Source organism: Ursus maritimus, unplaced genomic scaffold (genome assembly GCF_017311325.1).
Source record: "Ursus maritimus isolate PB19 unplaced genomic scaffold, ASM1731132v1 scaffold_19, whole genome shotgun sequence".
NCBI lineage: Eukaryota > Metazoa > Chordata > Mammalia > Carnivora > Ursidae > Ursus > Ursus maritimus.
In genome coordinates, this window is record NW_024424341.1 from 17877086 (window position 1) to 17904344 (window position 27259).

Below are 27259 nucleotides of genomic sequence, written 5' to 3' on the forward strand. Positions count from 1 at the left end.
CAGCATCAATTCCAATGGTTCTTATCATTTTGAAAGTGAAGTTTTCAAAGGCCTAAGATGTCCCAAACCCGCTCTATACTTATTTTTTCAGTCAAAGCCCTGCAGCCCGTTTGCAGGGCTTGATGGGTAGAAGAATTACCTTCTGTGAGCTTATGTTGACTTTTAATTCCAAGTATTGCCTGCCTCTTCATTCCCAAACCACACACTTCTGATGTCCTCAGTATATAATAGCCTAAAGTATAGCATCCAGGGGGTGGAAAACATAAGCAGGGACAGGGCAGATGGAGTTTTATTGACCATGGGCTGGCAGATTGCCCCAAAATGTGGAGGTATGGTCCTGCTCTTCATTCGACAAAGAAACTGACATCGTCTCTGTTACCCAAAACACGATTTCAAAATGAAATACTAAGGGTTTTAGAATCAAAATAAATGAGGATTGAGTCTTAGGTCTTATGTGAACTTGGAAAAGTCCCTTCACACCATTTAAGTTTCTATAAGTATAAGGTAGAGCAAGTAATAACTCCTTTTTAGGACTGTCAAAAGGTTAAAAGGAGGTAAGATACATAAAGTACCTGGCTGATCAGATGCACACAATTAAAGTTAGCCATACTCCATCAAGCCCCATTTCCTCCCTCAAACTACCCGCAATGCCCCGCACACTGAGGTGGGATCCTACTTCCTCAAAGGAATTACCATGTATTTGCTTTGAGACTTAGGGTAATCACTTAACCTCAACCTCACTGAGCCTTAGATTTTACTGCTTTAAAATGAAGTTAATAATATCTCCTCATGGATTTTTTTAAAAAAAGATTTCATTTATTGAGAGAGAAAGAGAGAGAGAGAGAGAGAGACCATGAGCAGGGGGAGGGGCAGAAGGAGACAGACAGAGACAATCTCAAGCAGACTCCATGCTGAGCACAGACCCAGTCATCCGGCTCAATCTCATGACCCTGAGATCATGACCTGAGCCAAAATCAAGAGTTGGATGTTTGACTGACTGAGCCACCCGGGCACCCCTCCTCACGGATCTTTGTAGGGAAAGTGAAGCCATTGATTTGTAAGCCAAGAAGCAATACTTATGACTAGTGTTTGTTATGATTGCAGATATTTTTTTCTTCTCTGATGATAATAATGGCCAGGAATTTGAAACAGAGAAAATATTTATTGAGTCCATCTGAAGATTTTTATAAACATAAATAGAAAATTCTATGAAGATAGTTTTACTAATACGCTTTTTTTTTTTTTAATTAAGATGCGGTTTTAGGGAGTGTAACTAACTTGCTCAAGGTCGTACCACTAATATATGTTGTAGTTGAGATGCAATACTCTAACCATGCTCTAAAAGCCACTAGTTGAGATGGCCTTCTGAATCAGTGGCTAGCAATTTTATGTTAGTTATCCAGTTAAACTACGTATACTTAGCACCATTTCGCTTAAGTTGACATTTTTCAGGATGTATAAGGAGCAAGGAAGTACGTTGGACATATGCTGAATAATGGGCCATAGGGGATTTACACTGGCATGTTGGCAGCACAATCTCCATATTTTAAAGATGATCAAGTTGCCTGGATCAAGAGAGTCTCTGAAGTAGGGATCTAACTCTTGGGAGCATTGTTGAGAAGGAGATATAAAGATAGATTCTGAAGCTTAATCATGCTTCTCCCTCTTGTCTAGAATGTTAGATTCTTTATTGATCTTTGCTGAAATTCTGTCATTATTGGCTTTCTGATACCTTGGAACAGTTTGGCACAGTGGTGGCAAGTTATAAACCTCCTTGCTAAATGAGTTTTCCTCGCACGTAGATGATCCTAAAATGGCCTCTCTCATCTATACAAGCTCTCCTAATTCACGTGAGCAAAATGAGGTTTGGAAGAACACCATTTCTCATCGATATGAGTGATATGATCTGCAGAGTTTGGTCAGTGTTTGCAGTAATGGGAATTGTAAAATATTCATGCTCCTTCGATAAGCACACATACCTTTACAGTTGCTATCGATTAAACATTTGAAATAAATCTCTCAGCTTTTGGTCCTTCTATTTGTTTTGTTTTGTTTTTTTTCTGTGCCAGGTAACATATTCATTAACAGGACCATATGTTTATTCTACGAACACTGTTCAATCAAGAAAATGAAGAGATAGAATGCATAGATCTATATAGCTTATATTTGGATTTTTTGGGATTTTTTATTTTCCTAGTAGGACTAGTTTATTATAGGTGACTATTTCTCCTTCAAGGCTGATTGTAATACGCAAAATCAGTATAAGGATTACCTTCTTTTTATTTTCCCCCTAATTTTACCATCTCCACCCTGTAATTCCTCAAAGTGTCTCTGTGTCCCCTTTTAGGCTCAGTTTTAGTTACTAATGCCTGCTTGCCCCCTCACTGGATAGTCTAGTAGTGTCAATGAGATTATAGTTCTCTTTTTATATATGGCTGTCTAGCCAAGCTGTTCCCTCTGTCTTGGATGAGTCCCACTTTCACTTACCTGGGTAAGTCATGCACCTTTGCTAAGTACATTTTCCTTGAAGACTCAGCCCAGGGTTAACCTCTTTCAGAACTGAGCATCAGGGCTGCTTTTCTGTGTTCAAGTTCTCTGTGCCTGTTCATCTCATTGTCTTGATTATTGGTTTTCTACTCTCAAGGACTCTAATAAGGCAAAGGGCCTCATTTATTTTTGGTATACCTGAGCCATTGCGAACTGAACTTATCTATTCACATTACTAGGCACTGTGGTTGGCACATATAAAGGTTATACTTCTATGTAATCTTTTCTTTCCCAGTTTTGTTCTCTTGGATGGAAGCACCTCTAAGTCTTTACTTTCTCCATCTGGTAATCCCTCTAAGACAAAGCTCAGGTGTCTCCTTCTTCTAGAAATCCTCACTGCCCGCTTTTCTTACCCGATCTATTGGGATCTCTTTGTCTGTAATCGTGTTGTGCCCTCTGAAAACCCCAAACTTCAGACAAGCAAACCAATGATTAGGATAGAGTAAGAACTCCAATGGCATCACGGAGGATACGGATCATGACATTGATCTCTTATACCCTGTATTTGCCACAGGACCTGTACACAATAAGTTACAGGAACTCAGTCAACATTTGTTAAATGTGCATGAATGGATGGATAAAAGAAAAATGTGTGAAAGATTTCTTCTGTAGTACTTGGTCATAACACTCTTTGAGAACATACTGGATAAGAGTAAAAATGCACAGTTTATATGCATTTACCCTTTCAATGAACATTCCATTACCACCTTGACCACCTCCTTGACTACCTTGCCAGACATTGACAGTCACTGAATATTTTTGCCATGCAGATGATGACTCAGTAATGTTCAAGGGAAGCACACTGTTATCCACTTGGAAATTATTAGTATGTAATAAAATCAGTGATTTTCTATTGTAGGTATAAAAATGTAGTCTAGAGGTTAGGTGACCATATAATTTATCATCCAAATACTTTGGAAACAAAACAGGCCACTATTAACAGCTATAATGCTAGAACAATAGGCATAAACTTGGAATCAACCAGGCAAACAGCAGTGAAAGCTTACCCTATCTGGAAGGAAAGGCAATGTTTTTATGAATGTCACTCTGCTGATGTGAATTTCAATGTCCAAAGGCAAATGTGATGGCCAACCCTATGAAGATCCTTCCCATCAGAGATTTTTATCTAAGTGTCTGAAGTTGCCTATAAACCTGACCATTAGATATTTTTCTTAGTCACTCACTCATGCTATGCATTATTACTGCAGTTTGATGGATTCCTTCCTGCAGACCACACATACACATACACATACACATACACACACACATACACATACACACACACATACACATACACACACACACATACATACGTACACACTGTGTTACTGCTCTTCTGTATTTCCCCTTTCGGAGAGTCTGGAAATAGTATGCATATTACCTTTTTGGCTATGCTGGAATTCCCCCAGGTGTGTGTGTGTGTGTGTGTGTGTGTGTGTGTGTACATGTGTTGGGTTATGTCCTAATGCTGCTAGCTAAGAAGAGAAACAACTGTTCGTTTTTGACTGAAGGAGAATAGGTCCTGCTTTCCCTGAGATTTTGGCCATAGTCAGAAGCCTAAACAATCATAACAAAAACTTGTTAGAAGCCACCACCCACAACAACAACAAAAAAAAAAAAGAAGAAGAAGAAGAAGAAGAAGAAGAAGAAGAAGAAGAAACAGTAAACTTGTATTGCTCTATAGAATGCTTTTATCTATTTCTCTCTGGAGAAAATTGGTGCTGAATAATGAGTAGATTGGTTACAGATTTTTTTTATATTTCTATAATAATTCTTCTTGCCATAATTATATCTCTGGATAATCCCCTCCCACAGTGATTCTGGAATTAATCATGTATCTTATTTGGCCACTGGGGCAGCAGAAAATATGGCTCAGTATTGGGTATGTGTTCTTTCCTTCTACACTTTAGTATTAGTATTTAGTATCAGTGAACAAGTGTGGACTGGCCTTATGGAGGATGAGATACACGTTGTTAAATCATCCCTACTGCTCATCTAACATTAAGTCAAGTAACCTTTATGTTAGGAAGCCATGTTAAACCATGAGCCCCGGCTGAAATAGCTTAGATAAGAAGAATCATCCAGGTGATATATGGAATCATAAGAAATTTTAAAAGTTTATTGTTTAAGTTTGCTACATAGACAAACCAACTGATGAAAAAATGACTACTTTAAAAAGGGGTTGTTGTAACAAAAATTTAAAACATATAGCAATAGCTTTGAGACAAGGCTGGTGCAGAGGTGGGAAGGAGGTCAGGAAATGTTTAGCAAATGCTGGAAAATCAGCAAGGACACCATCAGCTTCTTTGTGGAAGCTATTGGTTAAACGTATGGGAAACCTACAAAGTATTGAAAGACAGTTTTACAATGTAAAGCACCTTTAGCATGGACTAAAATTGACTAAAACAGTTGTAGTTCAAAAAGAAGCTTCAGATACCTAACAGATAAGAAAGACATTCAGCTGAAAACATGAAATATTTCCTGTAGAAAACAAAGGATTTCTCAAGGATTACCTAAGAATCTAGAGGGCAGAGTCAAGAGCAATAGTGAACAATGGACTGGGAGCCATGCCCAGAAACAGAACCTGGCTCATTCCCTACTCTTGTAGGGGATGTGGCAACAGGTAACAGGTAACATGAACAGTGGACTGGGAGCCATGCCCAGAAACAGAACCTGGCTCATTCCCCACCCTTGTAGGGGATGTGGCAACAGTAACCAGGTGGATTGTAGAGTAGCCATGGACCAGTGCCTTCTATCTAACGTTCCTCCCCTATTTTGATGTGAATCTCCAGTTCAATTATCTTTCTTGAAATTCACTATATATGTTAGGTATCTGGGGTGAAGATAATGTGCTTTTTCAGTTCATAGTCTCCAGATTGAGAGAAGCTGAAACTGAGAATGTCGTCTGCTCTCAGATCTGTTACAGATCATGACAAACTGATGCTATGATTGTTAGAGGCTTTTGCAAGTCCTGGGTTAGGGGTGAGCTTGTATAAAATGGGAGAAGAATATGAAGGGTTTGTGGACGAAAGGTAGACGTTGAAGACTATAGAAAATGGCCCCAGAATATTTATTGCTTTTTCTGTCACCGAATAGAGTCTCTCTTCACAACCCTGGATGTGGGTTGGCCTTGTGAATTTCAAAGCATTTGGTGAACGTACATTGTACAAGTTCCAAGCCTAAGAACCAAGAGAACCTGAAGAATCTTCTCTCAATCTGGAGAACTGCCCATTAACCTTCTAGAGGAGGAGAAACCATGTGGAATGAGCTCCCAATTGTCTAAGCTTAAGCCCCAGGCAGGTGTGTGAACCAAGGTGAGACTAGCTAAGCCTAGCCCAGACCATACGCACTATGAAGGCAAGCATAGCAGCGGACTTGCTGATGCACCGAATCAGGACCAAATTAAAGGGTCATTGTTTTATGCCATCACTGGGTACCATTATTAAGAGGGATTTGATTTGACAACACTCAACTGTATGATTCACACAGAGTTCTGGAGCACACTGCCTTCACCTGAATCTTGGATTCACTACTTAGTGTTTAACTGACCTTGGCTCAGGTACTTAACCGGCCCCTGCTTCTGCCTCTTCATCTGCAAAATGGAGATACCCTCCCCAAAAAGCAATGGTAGACATTCACCTCCTGTTGTTGTTATGAGTTATGTGTAAGATAACTTTATTGAGTGTCAAAGTTGAACACTGAAATCCCAGGGGCAGACTAGAGATTCTCTGCCATAAAGAAGGGGAAAAGTTAAATGAGGTATGATTCAAGGAAGTGAAATTAAATCAACTCCATTTTATAAGTGTTTCCGGGACTTTTCTGGCTGTGCGTTCAAGCTGAATAATAACAGTAGCTATTATATATATGGGGCATCTTCTACATGTCAGGCACTTTACACACATTATCTCTAATTCTTACAATTATACTACTAAGCAGTCGATAAATGATAGCTATTATTATGCATCACACTCTGTGTAAATGCTTTAAATCATTACCACATTTAATCCTTAAAATCACTTCTATGATAGGCATTATTAACCCAACCTCACAAATAAAGCAACAGAAGCACATGGACCTTAAATAATGGACCCAAACACACAGAGCTAGTAAGTGGCAGAGCAAGGATTCCTGTGTGGATCTGTCATAATCTAAAACCTATGTTCTTTGTGCTAGTGCCACTCTGCATCTTGGCAGATTAAAATCCTAGATAGCGAGAGTTCTTTTCAGCTTCACATAAACACCGACAATGGATTATTGTCTGCTTTGTTCTCAGAAGTGCCTATCTGGAAGCAAAGGGGAAGGTTGAGGAAGCTGTCCACACTCCATAGTGAGTATTAACATGGGCAATATTGACTCTCCAGGGTCTTTGCCTGGCATGACTCATAATATCAAGTGAATTTACTCCTAGAAAGGAGCTGTTTGCATCATTGGCTTTCAAATTATATCTTGGGTTCTGTCGAATTTGGAGTGAGAAGGCGATGGGAAATGGACAGTATGTCTGGCCCTATCCCTCACCTATGTTTCATCATGGATTCTTCATATCCATGTGTTCTATATAATTAGGGTACATCGAAAAATAGAGCTTAATGAAAGGATTCCTCTTTTAAAACAGCAACAATAACAAAGTCGAGGATTTCTGTGTTATGCAGATGTCCACAGTGTAGATAAGACCCCTGGGGCCCAAAGGTGGAAACTGTTTTACAAAGACCCTCAAAAATAGACTTAGGATAGAGATAGGATTAGACCTCAAAAATCTGGCTTGCTTTTCTCCTTGTAGAACCTTCTGTGAGGTTGTTAGTAGATGATATTCCCAGTCAATTCTGATGTGCAGGGAGATTCTCTTAAGCGCCCCTTAGCCCCAAAAGATTTAGCTGAATATTTAAATAATGCATTACCGTGGCCTGTCTTGAGGATGGAGCGAATGGAAGAAACTCATTCTAGATTCATCAGAATTTTACTTGGGCCACCTTTAGATTAGGTCATGACCATATTTAGGCCAATTTACTTAAACAGTGACTTCTGGGATCAGAGGCATTGCCAAGACATTCAACAGAATGACCTTCTGAACGCCATCCTGTGCATCGTTCTATGTTTAGCTGCGTCTCTGACCCCTACCCATTAGATGCCAGTCATCTCCCTCCACTTCGTCAGTGTGACAGCTCCAGACACTGTCAAAGGGCTCCTGGACTGCCAAGGCGCCCTCAGCTGTGAAGCACTGGTTTGATCTAAGCACTAAAATAATTTATTTGAACATCACTTCTTCGTGATATCCAGAAGAAAACTCAACTCACAACCTAAAATACTATTGCACTAGTCACGGAAAGCAAAAACGGAACTTGAGTCAAGACTCATGCAGCTTTTAGAATGTTTGGTTTTGTTTTTTTAACTGATTTATGGTAACTGAGTAGTGCAGGCACTGAAGTGTTTGTGGATGTTTCAAAATGACCTGCTTTTCATGAACATCAAATTTTTGATCTATCTGCAGAAAAAAAAATGGATTGATAGCTGCTATCAAATTTGATAGCAGATCCTGGATATAAAAAAAAAGTTTTCTTGCTATAAAATTTTAGCTGCCTGTCACTTACGTTATATTATGTCACATCTCACAATGACATATTGCAATGTAGTGCAATGTAAGTCACATAATAGACAACTGCGATTCATAACTTTCTGAACAGGGAGAGTCATTCTTTACCGAGAAGCTTCCCAAGGGAAGTGAAGGAATCTCTCTGTTGAGGTCATTCACAGCACTGATGCGAGTGGCCTATTTGTGACTCTCATCTTCTTATCCTGTCTGTACTCTTTATTCTTCCAACCTACCTCTTTTTTAAAACTGACCTTCCTATATTCTGAGTGTGATGGAGCTGTCAGTCAAGTGGCTTGCCTCTGTGGAAAGTGGGGACTCATCCAGGCTGACCCATAGGGATCTCAGGCTGCTGCTAGCCTAAGGTTGCATTTGTATGAATGAAAAGATGGATTCACCTTTGGGCAGCTACAGCCTCAAAGGGTTCAAGGGCTTGGGGATGCAATGAGGCCTTTCTGAAAATGAGAGAAAGAAGACCTCACTGGGGTCGTAGCTTCTCAAGGGGAGAATGGACTGGTTTTCAATTGCTGCTCATCCCAGGGCCAAGGACCTTGTATGGGGAACAGCTCACAAAACTGTTCACAGCAGCCCCGAGGATATCTCACCTCCATAAATACAGAGAATGGCTCAGTTGAGTCATGTGCTCATCTCCTAGGCCAAATGTGGACTTTTTTTTTTTTAACCAGAAATTGATATGAAGCCTAGAATAAAGAAAATTTCTCGTTCAAAAATCCCAGGCTGTGAGATCTGTATAGGCCTTATCCTTCCACAAGCTTTCTTTCCTTCTCTTTAAAGAGACTGTGCAGGGAAGGCAAGCTAACACAGAGAAGAAAGTAGAGGAAGTACTAGGGAAAGANNNAGTCCTACAACATCCTTGGGGCACCTCCATCTGGTCATTAGAGCAGACATTTAAACTCTAGTCCTTCTGTTATTTGGGCCCATTTACCTTTATGGCTCCAGTAGTCTGAGTGAGTTTCTTTGCAAGCAAATAAGTCTTCATAAACATATGTACTCTCTCCATCTAGTGTTTCCTAAGACTTGGAGGATAAGCTTTTCGTGAGCTCTTTTGTGTGAATGTACATTAAATGCATTCATTCATTCACCAGCCTCTTATTTTCTTTAAACACAGCCGCCATTTATTGATCTCCACTCTGAGCCCAGGTATTATACTCTAAGTTTGCATCATCTTTAAGAATTCCTTGCAGTGCTCTAAGTAATGCCTGGATGTATCCATGTTAAGAGAATACTCAGGCTGAGCCATGCAATAGCTCATCAAAGATCAGCTAGCAAGTGACGGAGCCCAGTCTGTACTCAACCTGAGGAAAATGGCCTCCCCCCCCCCTTGTGTGATTGCTTTTGTCGTTGCTCACTTTCATCACTGTTGCCGCTGAGAATATTTTATATGTTAGAAGGTTGAGGAACACAAGAATTGTGTGGGATCCAGGATAACAGAATCACAGTCGTGACAGCCCATGCTTCCCCCTCCCCCGTGATTTTCTTTGCATCATGACGTCTTCCCTCTCTGTGCTCTAAGAGAACACACTGATGCATGCAGTACAGCAAGAGCTCGGCCCCTCTGCAGTGTGAATGGTCTTGCGGCTCTGAGCCTGACATTCACAGACTTGAAAGAGTGGACTTGGTAGGGACCCAGGGATTGATCAGCACATAATAGACTTTATTTGTTCTCGGCCTTGGTTTCCTAAATGTCACTGCATCTCCTAAAAATACTGATAACTTCCCTGCGTCTTACTGTGTTCCTCTCATCCTGGCCTTTCGGCGGAGCCCTCTGTCACCCGTGTACTAAGCACCTTGGCTGGTTACTACTCTTAAGGAGAGTCAGAGGTGGGAGCATTTATGTCCCCAGAAGTGAGATTCTTTATTATCTTTTAACTTTTTGGAAATTCCAGCTGCTCTACCTTCTTCACTAATTTTACTGTCCTCATTCCTCTTTGCTGTCAGCATACTGAAGTCTAGGATGCATTTCAGGGTAGGTTTTCTACAGCTCGCTTAGTCCCTTAAAGTCCATCCTTACCACGGCAGCTTCCTTCCTGTCTCTTTAAAGTCTCACAGACTTTGCTAATAGGCCCACTTGAATTACAGGACTAAAGACCTTTGCTACTTTTCTGTTCTCCACTGCTTCTATACCGTCTCCTTTCTGAGGAAGAAAGGCCCTGATAAGAGACAGATGATGATAAAAATCTATGTTCTGTATTTATAAACAGGACACAGCATGTACCCCAATAATTCATGTCCAGGAAGATCTTGCACAGCCAAGACTTGGATTTTAGATTCATACATTGCAGTTCCAACCTTGGAAATTATGCTTTTGAGAGAAATGAATAAGTAATTCCTTGCTAATGGCACTTGGCTTATTTTGGACGGCATTCTATTAAGGGATTAAGCAAGTGAGTAATATAAATAAAAACAATGACTGCCTTTGGAAATGTGCTTCTTTAAAATAGCCCTCACAGTTTGTCTGTACTCTAACTTCCGTGGAGTGTTGATCTAGACTACCTCAACTTTGCACCCAGCACTATTTTTTTATACCAAAGTCCTTGTTTTTCCCTGCCAGTTCTCCTTCAGATTTATTATTTGAAATCCTGTATTTCATTGAGTCTAACACACACATATATTTCTTTTTTAATGTCTAAATATCTTTGAAATAAGGTGATGTCTTATAGTTGAGGGCATGTTGTATTGTCAGCTTTTTAATGGAATGTTATTTTTCTTAATCGGACATAAATTAATGGTGTATCTCTTTAACGATATTGTATATTTGATGATATTAGAGTTTTAAGGCATCAGGTTAGAGTTGTTGCCAAGTTTTACCCAACTGGTACTGTGATGGTCTTCTCTAAAGCTTCGCTGATAGTTTCTCGTCTTCTAGACTAGAGAAGTCTTTGAGAAAAGGAACCACAAGTGTTTGAAAACTATAAATAAAATACCAGCAGTTTTGCTGGACAAATATTTTAGGAGTGAAGTATAGGCTTTGAAAGGCAGTGAGTGAGTACTGGTGAGAAGCCAGATTTAGCAGCTTGGTAGCCTCATCCTGTGCCTGGCAAGTCAGTTAACATAACTGAGCTTCAGTCTCCCCATCTGCAACATGGCAGTGATAATCCTCACCCTGAGTGTATACAATTAGAGATAGATGGATAGACACACCGTAAATGTTATGAAATAATAGGTGCTAGAAAAACTTTAGTTATTGTTTTTTTCTTGCGATTTGATATATAACCTATGCAGAGTAATAGAGTACACACTTATCTTAAAATAACTGCAGGACTTCTAAATAAAATCCTCAGCAGAGATGTAAGCATACTTTCTAAATTTTGTAATCTTTTTTTATATTTCCCAATTAAAGATATTTTATAAGCAATCATATTTCTACACAATGTTAGATTATTCCTCAAAAATAACTTCTTGCAAAATTAAACATCCGTTTTGGTATACATACATATTTTAGAAAGACAGGCTATAACAGAATTAATAGATGGGCATAGATTTTCTTCTTGTTTCTCCCCTACACAGTCCAAATGTGAACTTATATAATTTCCTGCTTACATTTTAGTCATCTTACTTTGGGGAAAAAATGAATTTTAGATAATTGTCTCCTAACCATTCTAAAACTTTCTTCAGTTAACTTTAGCCTACCAGCATTTATAAGAAAGGCAAGTTTTGTGTCAATTCACAATATATGTGTCAGAACATGGCCAAGTTATTATTTTTTTTATTTTTAAGTTTTGACAGTATGCACTGGACACTTTTCATCTATATCTATTCTATGTAAATGTGTGTGTTAAAACCTCCTAAATGTGTAGAACACATTTATTATTCTATGAAAATCATCAAGAATGTATGCAGACGTACTCAAAACACTAAGAACCACATCACTAATATCTTTTTGCGAATGGAGCAAAGTCTTATGATAACAGAGTTCATGGATCTCCACAAAGTGTTTCATTGCATTTGTCTTTAGAAACATTTTCGGCCATTCCTTATCATTCCTTGAAGTAAATTCCTTGTATATCTGACCATTATCTCTTAATTATGATAAGCACCTCTGTACATAACAGTGTTTTCATTTCTGCAAAACTTTATTCAAGCCCTACTTTTTTGAGAGAATTTCCTGATAAATAAAAACTAATCCACTAATTAAATATCTTCAGAAAACTCTTGTATTTCTTGTCTCCAGTCTTAGAAGATAAGCAAGACTACCAAGCTCTGAGCTACTAGAACGATGTGTCGTGCGTTTATTGAGTTCTTTTGATGTATGGGAGTGACTTAATTCTTTAAAATGTCCAGAATTCTGCCCAGAAATACTGAGAAAGAGAACTTGCAATATTGCAGAAACATATCTTTTAATAATACTACCTAGTATTTTAATATGGACGAGATTTGGTACGATAATTTCTGGTGTAAAGATGACTTCCGTATGCATTATTCCTTTTGAAGGTTGATAAAGAAGACAAGGTACATAAAATATCACCTAAGTTCCAAGTACTGCCCTTGGCATTTATCCTATATTCTTTCATTTGTTCATCACAGCAATTTCATTTTAACATTATCAAACAGTCTGTTACAGAAAGTTAAAAGCTCTGTCCAAAGTCACATCTCCATTAATTGGTGGTTGTGGAACTTGTCTGATTTCAAAGTTTGTGATATTTCTCCAAATACCACATGTTTGTACACACAGTATATTAGAATAGATGAATCCTTAGCTCCCCAGCACTAAGCCATTCATTTTGTGGGAGAAGAAACTGAAGTCCACGGAGAAGTAAATCACAGTGTGACCTTGATGGAACTAGCAAAGGTGGTCTGGCCAAGTGAAAGCATGAAACTCAGAGAAGAATGATTGTGCTCAGCATACCGGGTTCAACAGCACTTTTTTCTCAGACCGCCCGAAGATAAGCAGCCATCAAAAGGCTGAGAATAACATAGTCAAGCAATAGAGGGAGGAAATTTTAGTAAGCAATCTAGCAGGATGAAAGCAAAGGCAATGGGTGACCCAGAAAGGTCCAGGGACAACAATTAGTATACTTCTCTATGAAGTGCATCAGTACATTCATTCTGGTGGCACTTTAGGGAACAGATCAAAAATGAACCCAATGCCATGTCCAAAAATCAGCACAATACCATCTTCTAGTTGCCAGGGACCCTCAGTAAACATTAAACACTGAAAGTTAGCTAAAGCCAGGTCACTGACAAGTATTTGAACCAATGATGCATGGGAACTGGAAAAGACATAAACAATATATAACAAAGCTTGGATCAAAACTATAACGGATTCTAATAAACCTACAAAAATAGAATCATTAGCCCCGGTTCACTGGCAGTGTTGCCGTACAAATTACAGTGATGCCTATGGAGCACCTTGAATTTGGAAAGAACTCACCATCGTGATCTGACACCTGCCAGAAGCACATTGAGTAGCATGGTTCAACTTGTCTGAGCGCAGGCCTTGTGAGCACAGTCTGAAACTCACAGGGAGAATTAGCTACCCATGACTATGGGTGTACATCACCATTCTTATCAGCCCATTGCTTTGTAGAGATGAAGACTCTTTTTTATGTAAGGCCAGTTTTACAAGTTGGGTAAGGTCTAAGAGAGAACTTTGTTTATGACAGTATAGAAGTTCGAATGTGTGTGATCATTCCTTCCCAAATCACAGTATTTTGTAGGCTAGCCTGTGAATTTCTCCACTATATGACAAAAATCCATATTAAATTATAGCCTTCCTTTCTGTGAATTCAAATTAGTATAAGACTGAGTTGTGAGAACAAAAATACACTGTTCAGGAGGACAAAAACAGTGTCTATTTTATTCACTGCTTGGTTTGCAATTCCAGGGTAGTGCCTAGCACATGGTAGGCACTCAATAAAGAGGTAGGGAATGAATGAGCGAATAAGGATATACTCTGTTATGAATAACCTCTAGAGGATAATGAGGAACATATTCCTTGACTTGTGTCTGCCTTAGCAGTTACCCCACTGTCCTGTAGAGGAAAGCAAAGCAAAGCAAACTTCATAGCAACTAAACATTCCCTTGCTCTGCTCACAGATGAGGGGAACCTTTGTTCTTAGAATGATTGGAAATGAGCTAGATAGAAAATGGAGGGAGCAGTTGATGTGTATCCTAGATAAAAGGAAGGGAGAGTGGATTTTAAAAGCATCATCGGTTTTGTGTGTTCAACTCAAAGGGTGTATAAGGAATATAGAAGATGAGAACAAGGTAGAAGGGAGAGAGTGATGGATAATAATATTGGGGAGAGAGCACCCTGCATCATTGCCTTTTTTAAAGTACACTATCATTGATTTCTTAAAATACGTTTGACGTTCCATAGTTAGCGTTTAAGATCTTCACAATCTGGTTTGTTGTTGTTGTTGCTGTTGTTGTTTTACGTAGGTGCTCCTAGGTCAAAAATCCTATCATTCTATCAACTCCCGAATGTTCCATTTTACCAAATATAAAGAGTTGTGTCCAGTTGGATCTAGAGATAGAAAACCCAGCCCAATGGAGACCTAGAGTTTTTAAGTCCTCTTTGTTTGTGTCCATTGATTATGTAATGGTAATGAGGATAGTATTCAAAGAACAACTTCAGTTACCCGAATATTCTTTTTCACCATGTCTCCTCTCCCTTTGCTTTACTCATGGCCAGTGTTTATAGACATGTTCAATCACTAGTCATTCAGATAAGAGGCAGTTAAATAGGATAGCATTAGTTATCACCCAAATGCCTTATTTTAGTTTCCTTATTTACATTTTTGCTTGTTGCATTGGGTGTGTGCATGTGGGTTTGTTGCAGTGGGATGAGAGAGCTTCAGGAAAATTGTAGAAGACAAGGAGAGAAAGGAAACTAGTATTTATTGAGTACCTTCAATTTACCAGACACTGAACTTAGCACATTTGTTTTTTTTAACTTAAATTAGTATTTTCTTATTCAAACCAATATATGGGTAATTATTCTCTCCATTTTATAGATAAATGTTCAAGTTTATTCAGTTATTTGTGAAAGTTCTCACACATCATAATCAAAGGAACTAGGATTCAAAGTTAAATACTCTTAACCATGAAGCTTGTGCTGCACTATATTCCATAGCATCTCTCTTTCGCTGTTCATTCTAATTCATCCGAAGTCAACTTTTAAGATGTTTGTCTATGGCAGTGTCCCCTTTACTGTTTCCAAGTTCCTCCTCTGCTGTCTCTATCCACTTTAATAAACCAAGATATCTAAAGCGCATGATATGTGTTATTCAGGTCACATCCCGAGACAGAATGTCACGTATGCCTAATGTTGTGTCTACAAAGTGCTCAAAATTAATTCAAACTTCTGTACTGAAGGAGATAAAATGATTGTCGACTACATTTAGTACTTTTTTAGAAAAGGAGAATTTGCATGGACTGACAGCTCATTTTGTTTCCACATTCAATTTTAATATTTGCTTGTGCTTACCAAGAGGACAGTCATGTTTATCTGGCACCCACAAAATCCCAAAACCTATTTTTATGCTTGCAAATAGATTCTATATCAGTAAATAGCATTATTTTTTAATGGCACAAACAAGAAAGTGGTCCAAACAAGATCTGATAAATAAAAAAACATTGAGTAATTCTCCTCTTCCTAGTGTTCGATTGATCCTTTTATTTTTTCTATTTTTCTCTTTTGAAGCAAAAGTCTCAGAAAGCAAATTCTCAATGAAAAGATTCTATGTCCTAAGGCATCTTTATGATAACTAAGATAACTTTAAGGTAACTAAGCATGTACCAATTTATCTCTTGGTTTTTCTCTTTCAAAAATCTTCCTAATTAGAATGCTCTGTACAGACCAGAAATGAGTTAGCAAATTGACTGGAAGGCTCTGAATCAATTTATAACTTTGAGTAGCAGATGGACAACCATACATATGTCTATGCCATGTAGCCAAATGATATCCCTGGTAGTCAGTGATCTCAGAATTAGATTATCTCCCACAATATACACTAAAAAATAAATACTAAGAGCAGTGCTGTGTCTGAATAGAGCAATAATTTTAGGATTTTCAATATTTGCAAAGGAAATTCTTAACTTCTGAAAGCATTCTTGTATTATCATTTAAAAAAAGGAAAGAAAACAAACAATCCAAAAAGATATGGAGACTATACAAAATAACAAGAGTTTTATTGAAACTACTTAAGCAAAGAAGATCTAGTTTTCTGAACCAACTCTACAATCGTATGCAACTTGGAGAGTGGAAGTACAGATCTGTTATCTATTTTTCTTAGCTTGCACATCATCCTTAATTACAGTTTAGACGACAAAATGAAACATAAATGGCTTTTTATCAACGGAACATTGCTGGAAGCATAAACAATAAATTATGAATTACTGAAGCAGAAGCCTTTTGGATCATGTATGCATAATGCTATTCTGCATATTTGGGATCCCAGTTGGACCTCCTGTTTCATGCAAATTGAGTTCTACCTTTTATGATTCAACATTGACGAAAAGTACCATGCTTCATATGGGTCAGAGCTGATGCCTTATTTGGAAAAGATCTCAAGTCAGTGTTTGGTGCTGTGTGGTGCTGTGGAAAAGTTCTCTGTGTGAGCAGAGCAGACAGGGTCACCATATTGCAAACATACACATGTAGGTATTCATTATAGCACTCCTACAAGCACATGGGTTTCACTTGTTGCTTAGGTATGGTTGCCTGGGAAACCCAACAGTAATGGCTCAGCTGTGCCTGAGGGATGGAGGCTTCTGTAAAGGCCACTTGAGGAAAGATGTTATTTTGGAAAGTCCTGTGTTTAGCTTCAAAGCAGCCTGATGTAATGGAAGAACTCAAGGATGTGTGAGGGGGCCGGAAAGGGGACAGCTGACTTACAAAGTGGACCTCTTTGCTCTGTGGGTCATCAGGAAGACCTTTCAAGTCCAGTTCTGCCTAGATGGGGCACAGTTGGCTAAAGGAGGATGAGAGAGGGGCTCCGTCTGCCTCAACACCGACATCCTCAGTACAGCAGAGGCAGGCGTGCAGATTCCGCCTGAGTAAAGGTGGAGGATAGAGGGCCAGCTCTGGCTGGCCTGGGATCAGGGAAATTCACTTCCACCTTTAGGCAGCAAATTTCAGTTTTGTGGCAAGAGTAATGTGAGATAAGCTGACATTCTTCAAAAGAGCAAAGGAAGATTGCCTTTAGTCTTCCAGCCCGTGCAACACGATTCCACAGGGTTTATGTGTTAGGAGGCTGTGGATGTTTGAAACAACTTGATAGGCCAGAATGGAAAGTAATCCTCCTGAGTTGGAAGTTGGGGTCAGCTACTGTATGGAGAAAGCGGAGTTTCATTTTGGCAAAGGAGAAAGAAAAGAAAGACTGTATATTCAAAAACAGATCCAAGAATCCTGCAGCTATTTCCATGGCTGGTAAATATTTTCAGTTTTCTCCACCTTACCCTCTTCCTCCTTTTTTTTTCTCCGTATATCTTTCTATTATAATGCTCTTAAGATTGCAACACGTTACAAAGCAGATTTCTTGCAATGCATTCTAGTAAGGATGAAGGTTTTCAAAGCTACCAATGAGGCCACTTTCACCATTACTGTACAACATTCAAAAATGAACAAGAGTTCAATCTGCAAAGAGACCTGGTTGAGAATGATAAGCCAGAGGAGATGGAACATAGCATGAGAATTTAGAAATTAATAGATTAACCTAATGAGGATTTTGTCCCATTTATTGATGAATTTTTTATGTGGCAGATATTGTGCTAAGAGGTGTCTAGCACATAGGTTACACATATCTATCACAGCACACTTGTGGGGTGAATAGGTATTGTTATCCTGATAGTACAGATAAGGCGACTAGGGCTTAAAATAATTGGCCTGTAGTCCGCGTTCTTACAAGGGATGCTTCTAGAGGATAAAAACACATAAAACACACTGCTTGAAATTGGCCAGTCAGTTGAGATAGAAACCTCACAAAACAAAGCATGAATTATATTCTAAATAGGTAAGCACGTTATGGACATTGAGATAACCCAAGGCACCTTTATTTCAAAGCTCTTGTCAGCATTGACTTATCCAAATTAATTGTCACAATTATGCCTGTAGAGTGAGGTTCTTATCAATAGGATTTTGGTCAAAAAGGAGATATCAAGGAGGGAAAAAAAATATGTGTTATCAGGTATCCTGGTTCCCTTCTGTCTTTTCTTAAGCCTAACCACACTGTAATTAAGGCCAAGTTTACCATCTACTTGTTTCCTTTCCATAATGTCCTCTCTAGGGAACAGAGGTTTATGTTTTTCACATTTCTCTATACACGATTCAAATAATTTGGCATAAAACATGAAGACTCCCATTTGACCAGACTGCTCTCTGGCAATTCCAGTCATATCTTTTAGCTATAATGGACAGGCTGGACAAGATCATGTTTCTGACAGACCTGAAATTTTCTGCAAGCAAGATAGTTCTGTATCTGTAAAAGGTCCATTTATCTTCCCTGTCTTTTTATATTTAATTGTTGAGTATCGTCCATTTTCACATGTTAGAATGGAAGCCAATATGAAATGTGGTCAGCAAAACTCTTGCTTCTAAATTCATCCAACTGGAAGATGGAGAAACCAATGACTGGGCCATATAATTGAGAAGATTCAAGGTGCTATGATTGGTGTATATATATGATATAAATGACTCATCATATTTCTGACCTTTGTTTTCACCTTCATCAGTATTGAAGGTTGCTTTCCTAATCTGGACGAAATGTGAATCTCATATATTCAGAAAGAATTATTTGTGAAATCACTCAACTGTATAGGAGATAAGAGACAGCTAATTTCTATCTCATTTTGTCTTCGATTATGAATTAGTCTGCTGAAAATTGCAGAAAGACCAATCTATATGAGGGATGAAAAAGATCACAGTAACTTCAAGTTGAAAGATGCAGCTACAAGTTCCTCAGAAAATGCCAAATACTAAAACCATCTCCTATAAGGATCTAATTAAACAGGGGATCGTCCACCTGAATATATTTGGTGTGTTGGCTTTCTCAAAATCTTAACCTTGGAACTAGCAAATCATGACACTGTCAGTGGAGAAACATCAGCTAATGCCCATTTTAAAGTCCACCTTATGTAGAAAAAAGCAATTCTAAATATGATTATACCATTTAATTCTCTCCATCTTTCAAACATAAAATATACCACAGTTTTAAAATAAATAATGTCTAGTATTTGGACTTTTTTGTTTTTGTATTCTCTTATCATTAATAGGGAATGAGTAGTAGGCTAACACAATATTCATTTATTGAATGAATTCATTCATTTCTACTATATACCTCCACCATTTTAAATATGACAACTTTCCCCCATTACTTTGATTGTTTCTACATACAAAAGGACTGTTTTCCCCCCTATTCTTATAGTAACTATCCGGATGCCAAAAAGGTTGAGGTCTAAAGAGCAAAACTCATGAGTTTCTGATCTAGGAAAAGGAAGATAGAGTATAAATTATACATATCTATTCAAAAGACCAGTGGGCTCATGATTTACTCTATGGACATGTTGAATGTTTGGATCCTAAATCCAGAATCACAGTGAACATATGTCCTGGTTTCCACAAGACAGTCCTGGTTTATGTTTTTCCAGGAACATATATAAATAGCAAGCCCTTTCAATTTAAAAAATGTCTCAGTTGGAATAATAAATTATGTGGTCACTCTTGGCAAAATAAACACACAATTTAAAGTAAACAATTGTGGTCCAGAGAGTGTGCTTTCCACAAAATATTTGCAACACTTGGCATCTATCTTTTTTCAATTATTTCACACACAAACCTGTGACATAAATAAAAAGTGTAACTTCCATTTTCTAGTTTCAAAATAAAACAGATAACACATAGTCTTTTAAATATTCTATTGAAGGGCTTACTGAAATGTGTGATAGGGCGAAAAGAGGTTATCTAAGTGTATAAACTTCTACTTTCTATTGATTCTAAAACTTAGAGAAAACACATGAAATTCATTCACTGTCAGACTAAAATCTCCCCTTTCATAGGTTTAGGGCATAACAAATATGGTACAAAACTACACTTTTCCCTGGCACCCAAAAAAACTCATTCACTCAACACATGTTTATGTAGCGCCTTTGATGGGCTATACTTCTATTACAGGCATATCTTGAAATTGCATGCACAGAAAATGCCAAGAAGCTCAGAACCTTTGGGATGGGAAAACATTTCTTCACAGAGAATTTTTAAATGTAGGGCATTTCATATACAAAAATAATGACTGATACCTCTTAGCTCACAATCACAGTGAGCATGGCCCACACTTATGCACAGACTTGTGGCTTTCTGAGTTGGCTTTCATCTTAGACATATTCATGTGACTTCCATAAAAAAGAAATTGTTGTTAACCAAAAAATAAAGACAATGTACTTGGATTCCAGTTCCTAATTAGGGGAGGCTAACAAAGGAGTATTCCATTATTGAGACGAAAGAACAGGATTTTGTCTCTTTAGTGTTTGTAATAGTGGAAGCCAGCTAAATGAGTAGCGTCTGTATAACGACTTCGTCATTTCATTTTTGGTGATGCCTTCACATTTATCAGAGAGTCCCCAAAGAACTAAGTAGCATTATGTTGAAAGGTAAGGCCATAATATATTTAACAAGAGCTGTTAAATGTTATTTTATTTCATGAAGGAAATGTTAGCAAAATTCACTACCTCCTTGAAACAGAACATTGTAAATAACCCAAACAAGCGTCATGAAGCATATTTTACTCTTCTAATTGAGTATAGCTTTTATAGAGACCATTCAGAAATCCAAGCAAACACCTATAGTAAAGCTGGGAGACAGCTTAAGACAATGCATTTATTTTGCTAATCATGCAAAAACAGCTGAAACTAAGACTTAAATATACCTGGGCCAAAATAAACAGTGAAAAATGCTTGTTGAATATACAACAGCTTAGGAAACAAAAATGTACAGATGAGATAGACTTAAAAAAAAACTATGACCTTCACATGTAATACATAATAGTTAGGGGAAACAGTTAATCCAAACTTGGTTCTCCAGAAATAATGAAATGGATTAAATGTTCTCCGTGAGTGAAAGACTTACAGTAAAATCAGTTTATATTAGCTCCAAAATAATACTGATAAGGAGTGTCCTTCAAGAAGGATTTCTTGATCTAATTGCTATTATCAAAGTTGGGTCAGGCTTAAAACAAATACCTCTAATGTGTACCCACAAACGAGGCAAAATTAGGATAGGCTTTCCCTAAAGACTTGGTAAACATTCAATTAAAACTTAACAACTGTGAAGTATAAGCCAGTTCCTTCTCTAACAGATATCTCGGTATCTCAGAATTCCTGGAACTTTCCCAGGGGTTAAATCTTACTCTTCAGTTTTCAAAATAAGGTGATTGAGGTATTCCCTAGGATAAAATTAACTTTCACATTAACAATTTTCTTATCTATTGTTTCAATATTGGAAAGAGGAAGTGATGTAATTACTGAGCCGTTATGCTGATAAGCTAAGTTTCAACTGCTCGTGGGTGAATAAAAATTATTTTATTGATATTTTCAGTCAAATTGTGAAATCACATCCTATTTTCCAATTTATGTTCTACCCTGTTTCACAGGGCTAATATATTTACCTTCATTTTTCTTGATGGTAAAATTCGGATTGTTGACCATTTCTGGAAGAAGACTGTATAAGAAATAATGTCCATTTTTGGGATCATCTTTGTCCATGGCACTCACTGTTTGAATGACCTGTAACATAAAACTCGACGTCAGCATTTCTGATGACATCAGAGGGCTTATACCGCCTTTAAAAGCTGAGTGACATCTCTTTAGTGGACTAATACTTTGGTCCAAGAAATTTTTTTTTCAGTTTTCTGAATTGTTGTGGATGGTTTGTGCCAAGAACAAGGAGAAATATTCATTGCATTAAAACCTCAGCTTTGATAAACTGATGAAAATTAAGGTCATTACCTTTGTGTCCACTTGGTATTTGTGGCTCAAAATGGCAAATTTAAGGGTATTTGAAAATTCCATTGGGTAATTACAGGTTTCTTTCCAATTTGAGTCTATATGGACATCTAAAATGAGATTTGGAATTGTTACAGTGATTGTAGTGTGGCTCCTGGGAGGATCTTGGAAGTAAAGAACTTAAATCTTGAGCCCTGGAAACTCTTTTATTTTACTCATCAGACTACAAATGTTTGCCAAATAGAATGTTCCTCGGCACAAACATCACTGCAACAAACCTTTCCGAAGAGTTGCCTGTGTTCCCTCCCAATAATGAATACTGTTTTTAAAGCGAGTGGATAACACATGCAAACAATGCTTTGGAGTGTATCCTGAGATGAATAAATTATAGGGATTAAGAGAATTACCACTGTGCAGAGAACTGTTTGGATACATACACATACTTGGAATCGGTGCCGGTTGAATGTGCTTAATTCATTTGCAAAGCTGCATTAACTTAGTGCTAAGTTGTTTCTTGGGATGTCAGAGAATCAGCTTAATAATTCATATTTATGATTCTGTGATATTAATCACTTTAATATGAAACACTGGACAACAGTTAGTGTAGTAAAAATTATAGTTTATACTACTATTGTAAATAACTACCACATAATTTTTACAAAAAAAAATGCCTGCAAAAGCATGACAATCAAGGTGATATCAGATACACCATAAAAAAGAATTAACAGGGAAATGCTCTCAGGTTTGTGGAATTTAGAGAATGTAATGATGATGCCTAATACATTAGGACTGTTTGAACAGTTGGTCCCATTCAACTTTACCAATTTCATTAAAGATACAAAAAAAAAGGATCATTTCTGTTTGAGAAGAGGGTATCTTTGCCTTGTAACTTATCACCTGAACAATTGTGAGAAGCACAACATGGAGCAGCTGGGACTTCTGCCTTGTATTGAGCACATACTGTATGACGAGCCGCGCATTACAGTTGAGACACAAAGGAAATAACTTCTCTCAACTTCTATTTCTCCATTTTTAAATTGGGACATATTCTTACCCGGTAGGTATTTTACTTTTGTTAAGGACCTTGTAAAATGTCTATTGTCAGGCTTAGCTTGACTAACAATATAACAAGAAAACAGTGCAAAATAGAACTGATGATTAAGACAGTGAGGCAGCCATCAAAGTGATGGACTCTGAAATTGAGGAGCCTTGAGAGAACGCATGGTTTTACCCTTTTCTCATTGCATGGTACTGAGGGAGTTACTTTAGTCTTTCTGAAACTCAGTTTTCATGTATTTCTAAAATTGCAAATAAAAAGTACCTTTCTCATAGGGCTGTTTTGACTACTGACATAAATTCATGTCAATCTCTTAGCATCTGGTTCCTAGTAAATGTTCAATGAATGATCTTATTATTATTATTGTCCTTATTATTATTGTTGTTGTTTTATTAGTGTCACTGCAGTTTATTCATGACATAGCCCCATGAGAAGCATACTGGCTTTTGTTACCCAAACAATTCCCTAACCTCATCAGATTAGATGGCAATATAATTATATTTACTATATCTGAACACCTAGCATCTTTGCCTTGACATTTAAGTGCAGAGAGATGCCCTGGGCTTCTAGTTTTATAAAAACAAAGGAATGGAAACCCAAGGGGAGAAGCTGGGAAAACACAAATAACTTTTATGGCTAGCCTACATGTCCAGATATTTAAGAGAAGAATTTGACAGGAAACTTCTTTGAGGCAGTTATAAAGAACAGGGGTGGGGGGGGGAGTTATTTGTGAGCATCTGGAACATTCCCTGCTCCCTTTATCCAATTTTGTTTCAAAAGGACTTCTTTGTCCATGTGCACCAGTTCAGAAAGTAACTCTTGAAGTGCGTGAGCACGAGTGAAGAAGGGCACATGAAAACAGAGCTTCTTGACATCCTGGGATGAAAACCATTCATGACTAAATGCATCCTTATGATCTATTTAGTGAACAGAGCTCCTGTAATGATACCATTTCTAATATTTCCAAGTAATCTGCATGAAAAAGACTCCTACCTGCTGGCAAAAGGAACTACATGAGTTATTTCATTAGTTAAGCCACCAGGACCAAAACAAAAGATGCAATAATTTAGCTTACCTGAAGTAAAGGAGTGTAATTACCTGTCATGCCATATCTCAGAAGTTTGGTCTAAACATTACACCTGCAATGAATATGTTTTTTTCCACCATCACTGTTAGCCAGGAACTCTGTTAGACATGCAGCTTGAGCCTACTGACCTAGAAAGCCTTGGGGTGAGGCCTAGAAATCTGCATTGTAAACAGCCTTTTAGGTGATTCTGAAGCCTGCTGAAGTCTGAGATGAACGTTTTCAGCTAAGGGAGATTGGTGTTTACAGCTCCCTCATTATTATTCATTAGGGGAGTTTGTATTGTTAAGCTTGCACCAAGCTCAGTGCATGATGTGTTGGGGAAAGGGTGATGAAATGGTGACTCTTTAAATCAACTTCCAAATATCCCATGAACAAGTTAAGAATTTGGCTTAAACCATTTCTGACACTTCATTTTATCTTAATGCAGATGGCTACTGTCTAGACATTTTATCTAAAAGTGGACACCCGGTAAACCACTTGAAGGACTTTATGCTATTAAAATGCATTAAGGGGGCGCCTGGGTGGTACAGCGGTTGAGCGTCTGCCTTCGGCTCAGGGCGTGATCCCGGCGTTATGCGATCGAGCCCCACATCAGGCTCCTCCGCTATGAGCCTGCTTCTTCCTCTCCCACTCCCCCTGCTTGTGTTCCCTCTCTCGCTGGCTGTCTCTATCTCTGTCAAATAAATAAAATCTTTAAGAAAAATGCATTAAGATACTCCTATCTAAAAGGCTGAAATTTTCACTGATGTAATAACATCTGAATACACTTAGCTTTAAGCAATAGAAGAAAAAGAACAGATTTAGTCAAGGAAGTGCACCTCCACACAAACAGATTTTATAGGTAACACTGAGTGGATGGCAAAGGAAAATCACACACATTTCCCCGTGAGCTATTATGACGTCAGTTAACTTTTCGATCACTGGATAACTATTTAATGGAAATGATATAAAAATTTCTGAGGAGGTCACAGATTTTTAGTAGTATGTTTATAACATTTAGTTTAAACATTTTTCCTTTCTACCAGCATTAGGATGCAGTTGAAAAATCTAATGTTTGATCATTTATTGTGGATTCTTTTCAAGGGAAGCTGGAAGTTTATATAAAAACTTTCAGAAAAACAAAGTGTATCTGAAATGTTGGGATAAGGAAATGAATTTCTGGGCCATACTTGGAATTCTGTGGGAGCAGACTCTGTTCTATTTCTTGAGATTACTAATTTGAAATGAAATAACCATTCTAAGGCATGAAACTCAAAACAGAAAAATTTTGAGAATTATGGGGCCATATCTTAATTCTGTTTTATTTTTAAAAATGACTCATTGCTTATCAACACTAAACCTACCTTACATTGTGTTCATTAGCAGAGACGACTAAAGTTTCCTTTAGACTATTTTACATTACTTCGAAAATATATAATGACAGTGATACTCCACTGTCAATAACAGTATCACTGTCATTGTTAACTTTTTGAAAGGCAAGCATCCAACAAACAAATACATTTGCGATGATCTGATCTGTTTACAACCATAAAACTATCATGGGATCTATTAGAATTCCCTGTAAGATTCTATAGATACTACTCACTGGCTTGTTCTTAGGTACCAGGCATGATTATATATGCTGAGTTGGATTTTTACCCCCCTGATTGCTGTAAGAACAGCACGTGGTAACCAGTATGTATTGCATAAATGAATGGATGAATGAATGATGTCAGCATATTTTAGCATCATTACTAATTCTCACATAACTGTGAAAAGTATGTATGAAGAGACGTACTGGAACCTAGTGCACCAAAGATATGATATATAACATTTGATCCCAGATATATTTAATAACAAACTACCGGCATTCTCCTGCCCCAGTACATCAGGCTGCCTCAAAATCTTGTTGACATTCATACATTCTGCACCAGTATGTTAGTTAAATTGGGGCTTAGTCCTTCAGTATTTTGGAGAGCAGATAAGGAGGCACTCATCCATTCTTGTTCTTGCTCTTTCCTGGGATAAAGTTTCCCTTTTCATTCTGACACATAGCACAACAAAATGAAGACTTAGACATCATAGTTCCTTGTGAGTGTGGACAAGGTGAGAGGACAGTTGCAGTTTTTGGAATGCTTTCCAGCGTTTCTGTATTATACATCTGTGCTCCAGGAACACTCAACACTGATAGCCAAGGTGGTATCTACAATCACAGTACACTGTCACTTTCTCAGACAAAACCTGGTTTTCTTTTTTCTTGGCAAGTCTTTCTGTGGTGGTGTGAATTGGAAGGTGATGGAAAGCGGGTTGAATGAGAGTGAGTCAAAGGTACTGTAGGAAGGACAGCATCATTTTTGGTTTTCTACACATTCTTCGACCCATTATTACCAGCTTACTTCTGATTATCAATATTAGCTTTCCTGGAATGCTAGCTTTGTTTCTTAGAGCAGGAGTTTTAAACTTGGGAAAGGAAATGATGATCTATGAATGACTGTCATATGGCTCAAACCTCTCAACTTGAAAGTAAAGTTGAGTGGAATTATTCATATATGCACATATAGGAGGGGAAAGTCCATAGCTTTTATCACATTATCAGTGATTTCTATAACTGAATGAAATTAAACAAAAACAAAATAGGTTAAGAACCATCCCCTAAAAGAGGGGTCCTTGAGAATAAGTCATAAACACAAGAGAAATCAAGTCATAATATTGATGATAGGTTTAAAAAAGAGAAAATACTGGAATTTGAGAAATTATTTTAAAATCCACATGATGACCCAGTTATCCTCCATTATTTCAAAACTGTATAATATAGTTCAAATATAAGCACTGTTCATAGCTGTTTAATGGATAGTTCCTGGATATTTGTTTTATAATTTGCATAGTAATCGAATCTCTACGGAGTCTTTTCTTTTCCTACCCAGAGTGTTTTCCCGTTGCCATGCCCCCCCCCCCTTTCTTTTTTTGCATGAGGACATCTTTGTCTTTAAAAACCATTAGGTGGCTGTTCAGAGCATATACCACAGAAATCCAATCTATGGAAAAT

General features: G+C 37.8%; 1 protein-coding gene across 1 annotated transcript in view; it reads right to left on the bottom strand.

Moving 5' to 3' along the window:
* CDH8 (cadherin 8) overlaps positions 1-27259 on the bottom strand; it is a 237872-nt gene that overhangs the window by 29821 nt on the left and 180792 nt on the right. Inside the window, exon 9 of the mRNA XM_040633089.1 lies at positions 21754-21871. Within this exon, the coding sequence (XP_040489023.1) occupies positions 21754-21871 (118 nt within the window). The remainder of the gene's footprint in view (positions 1-21753; positions 21872-27259) is intronic.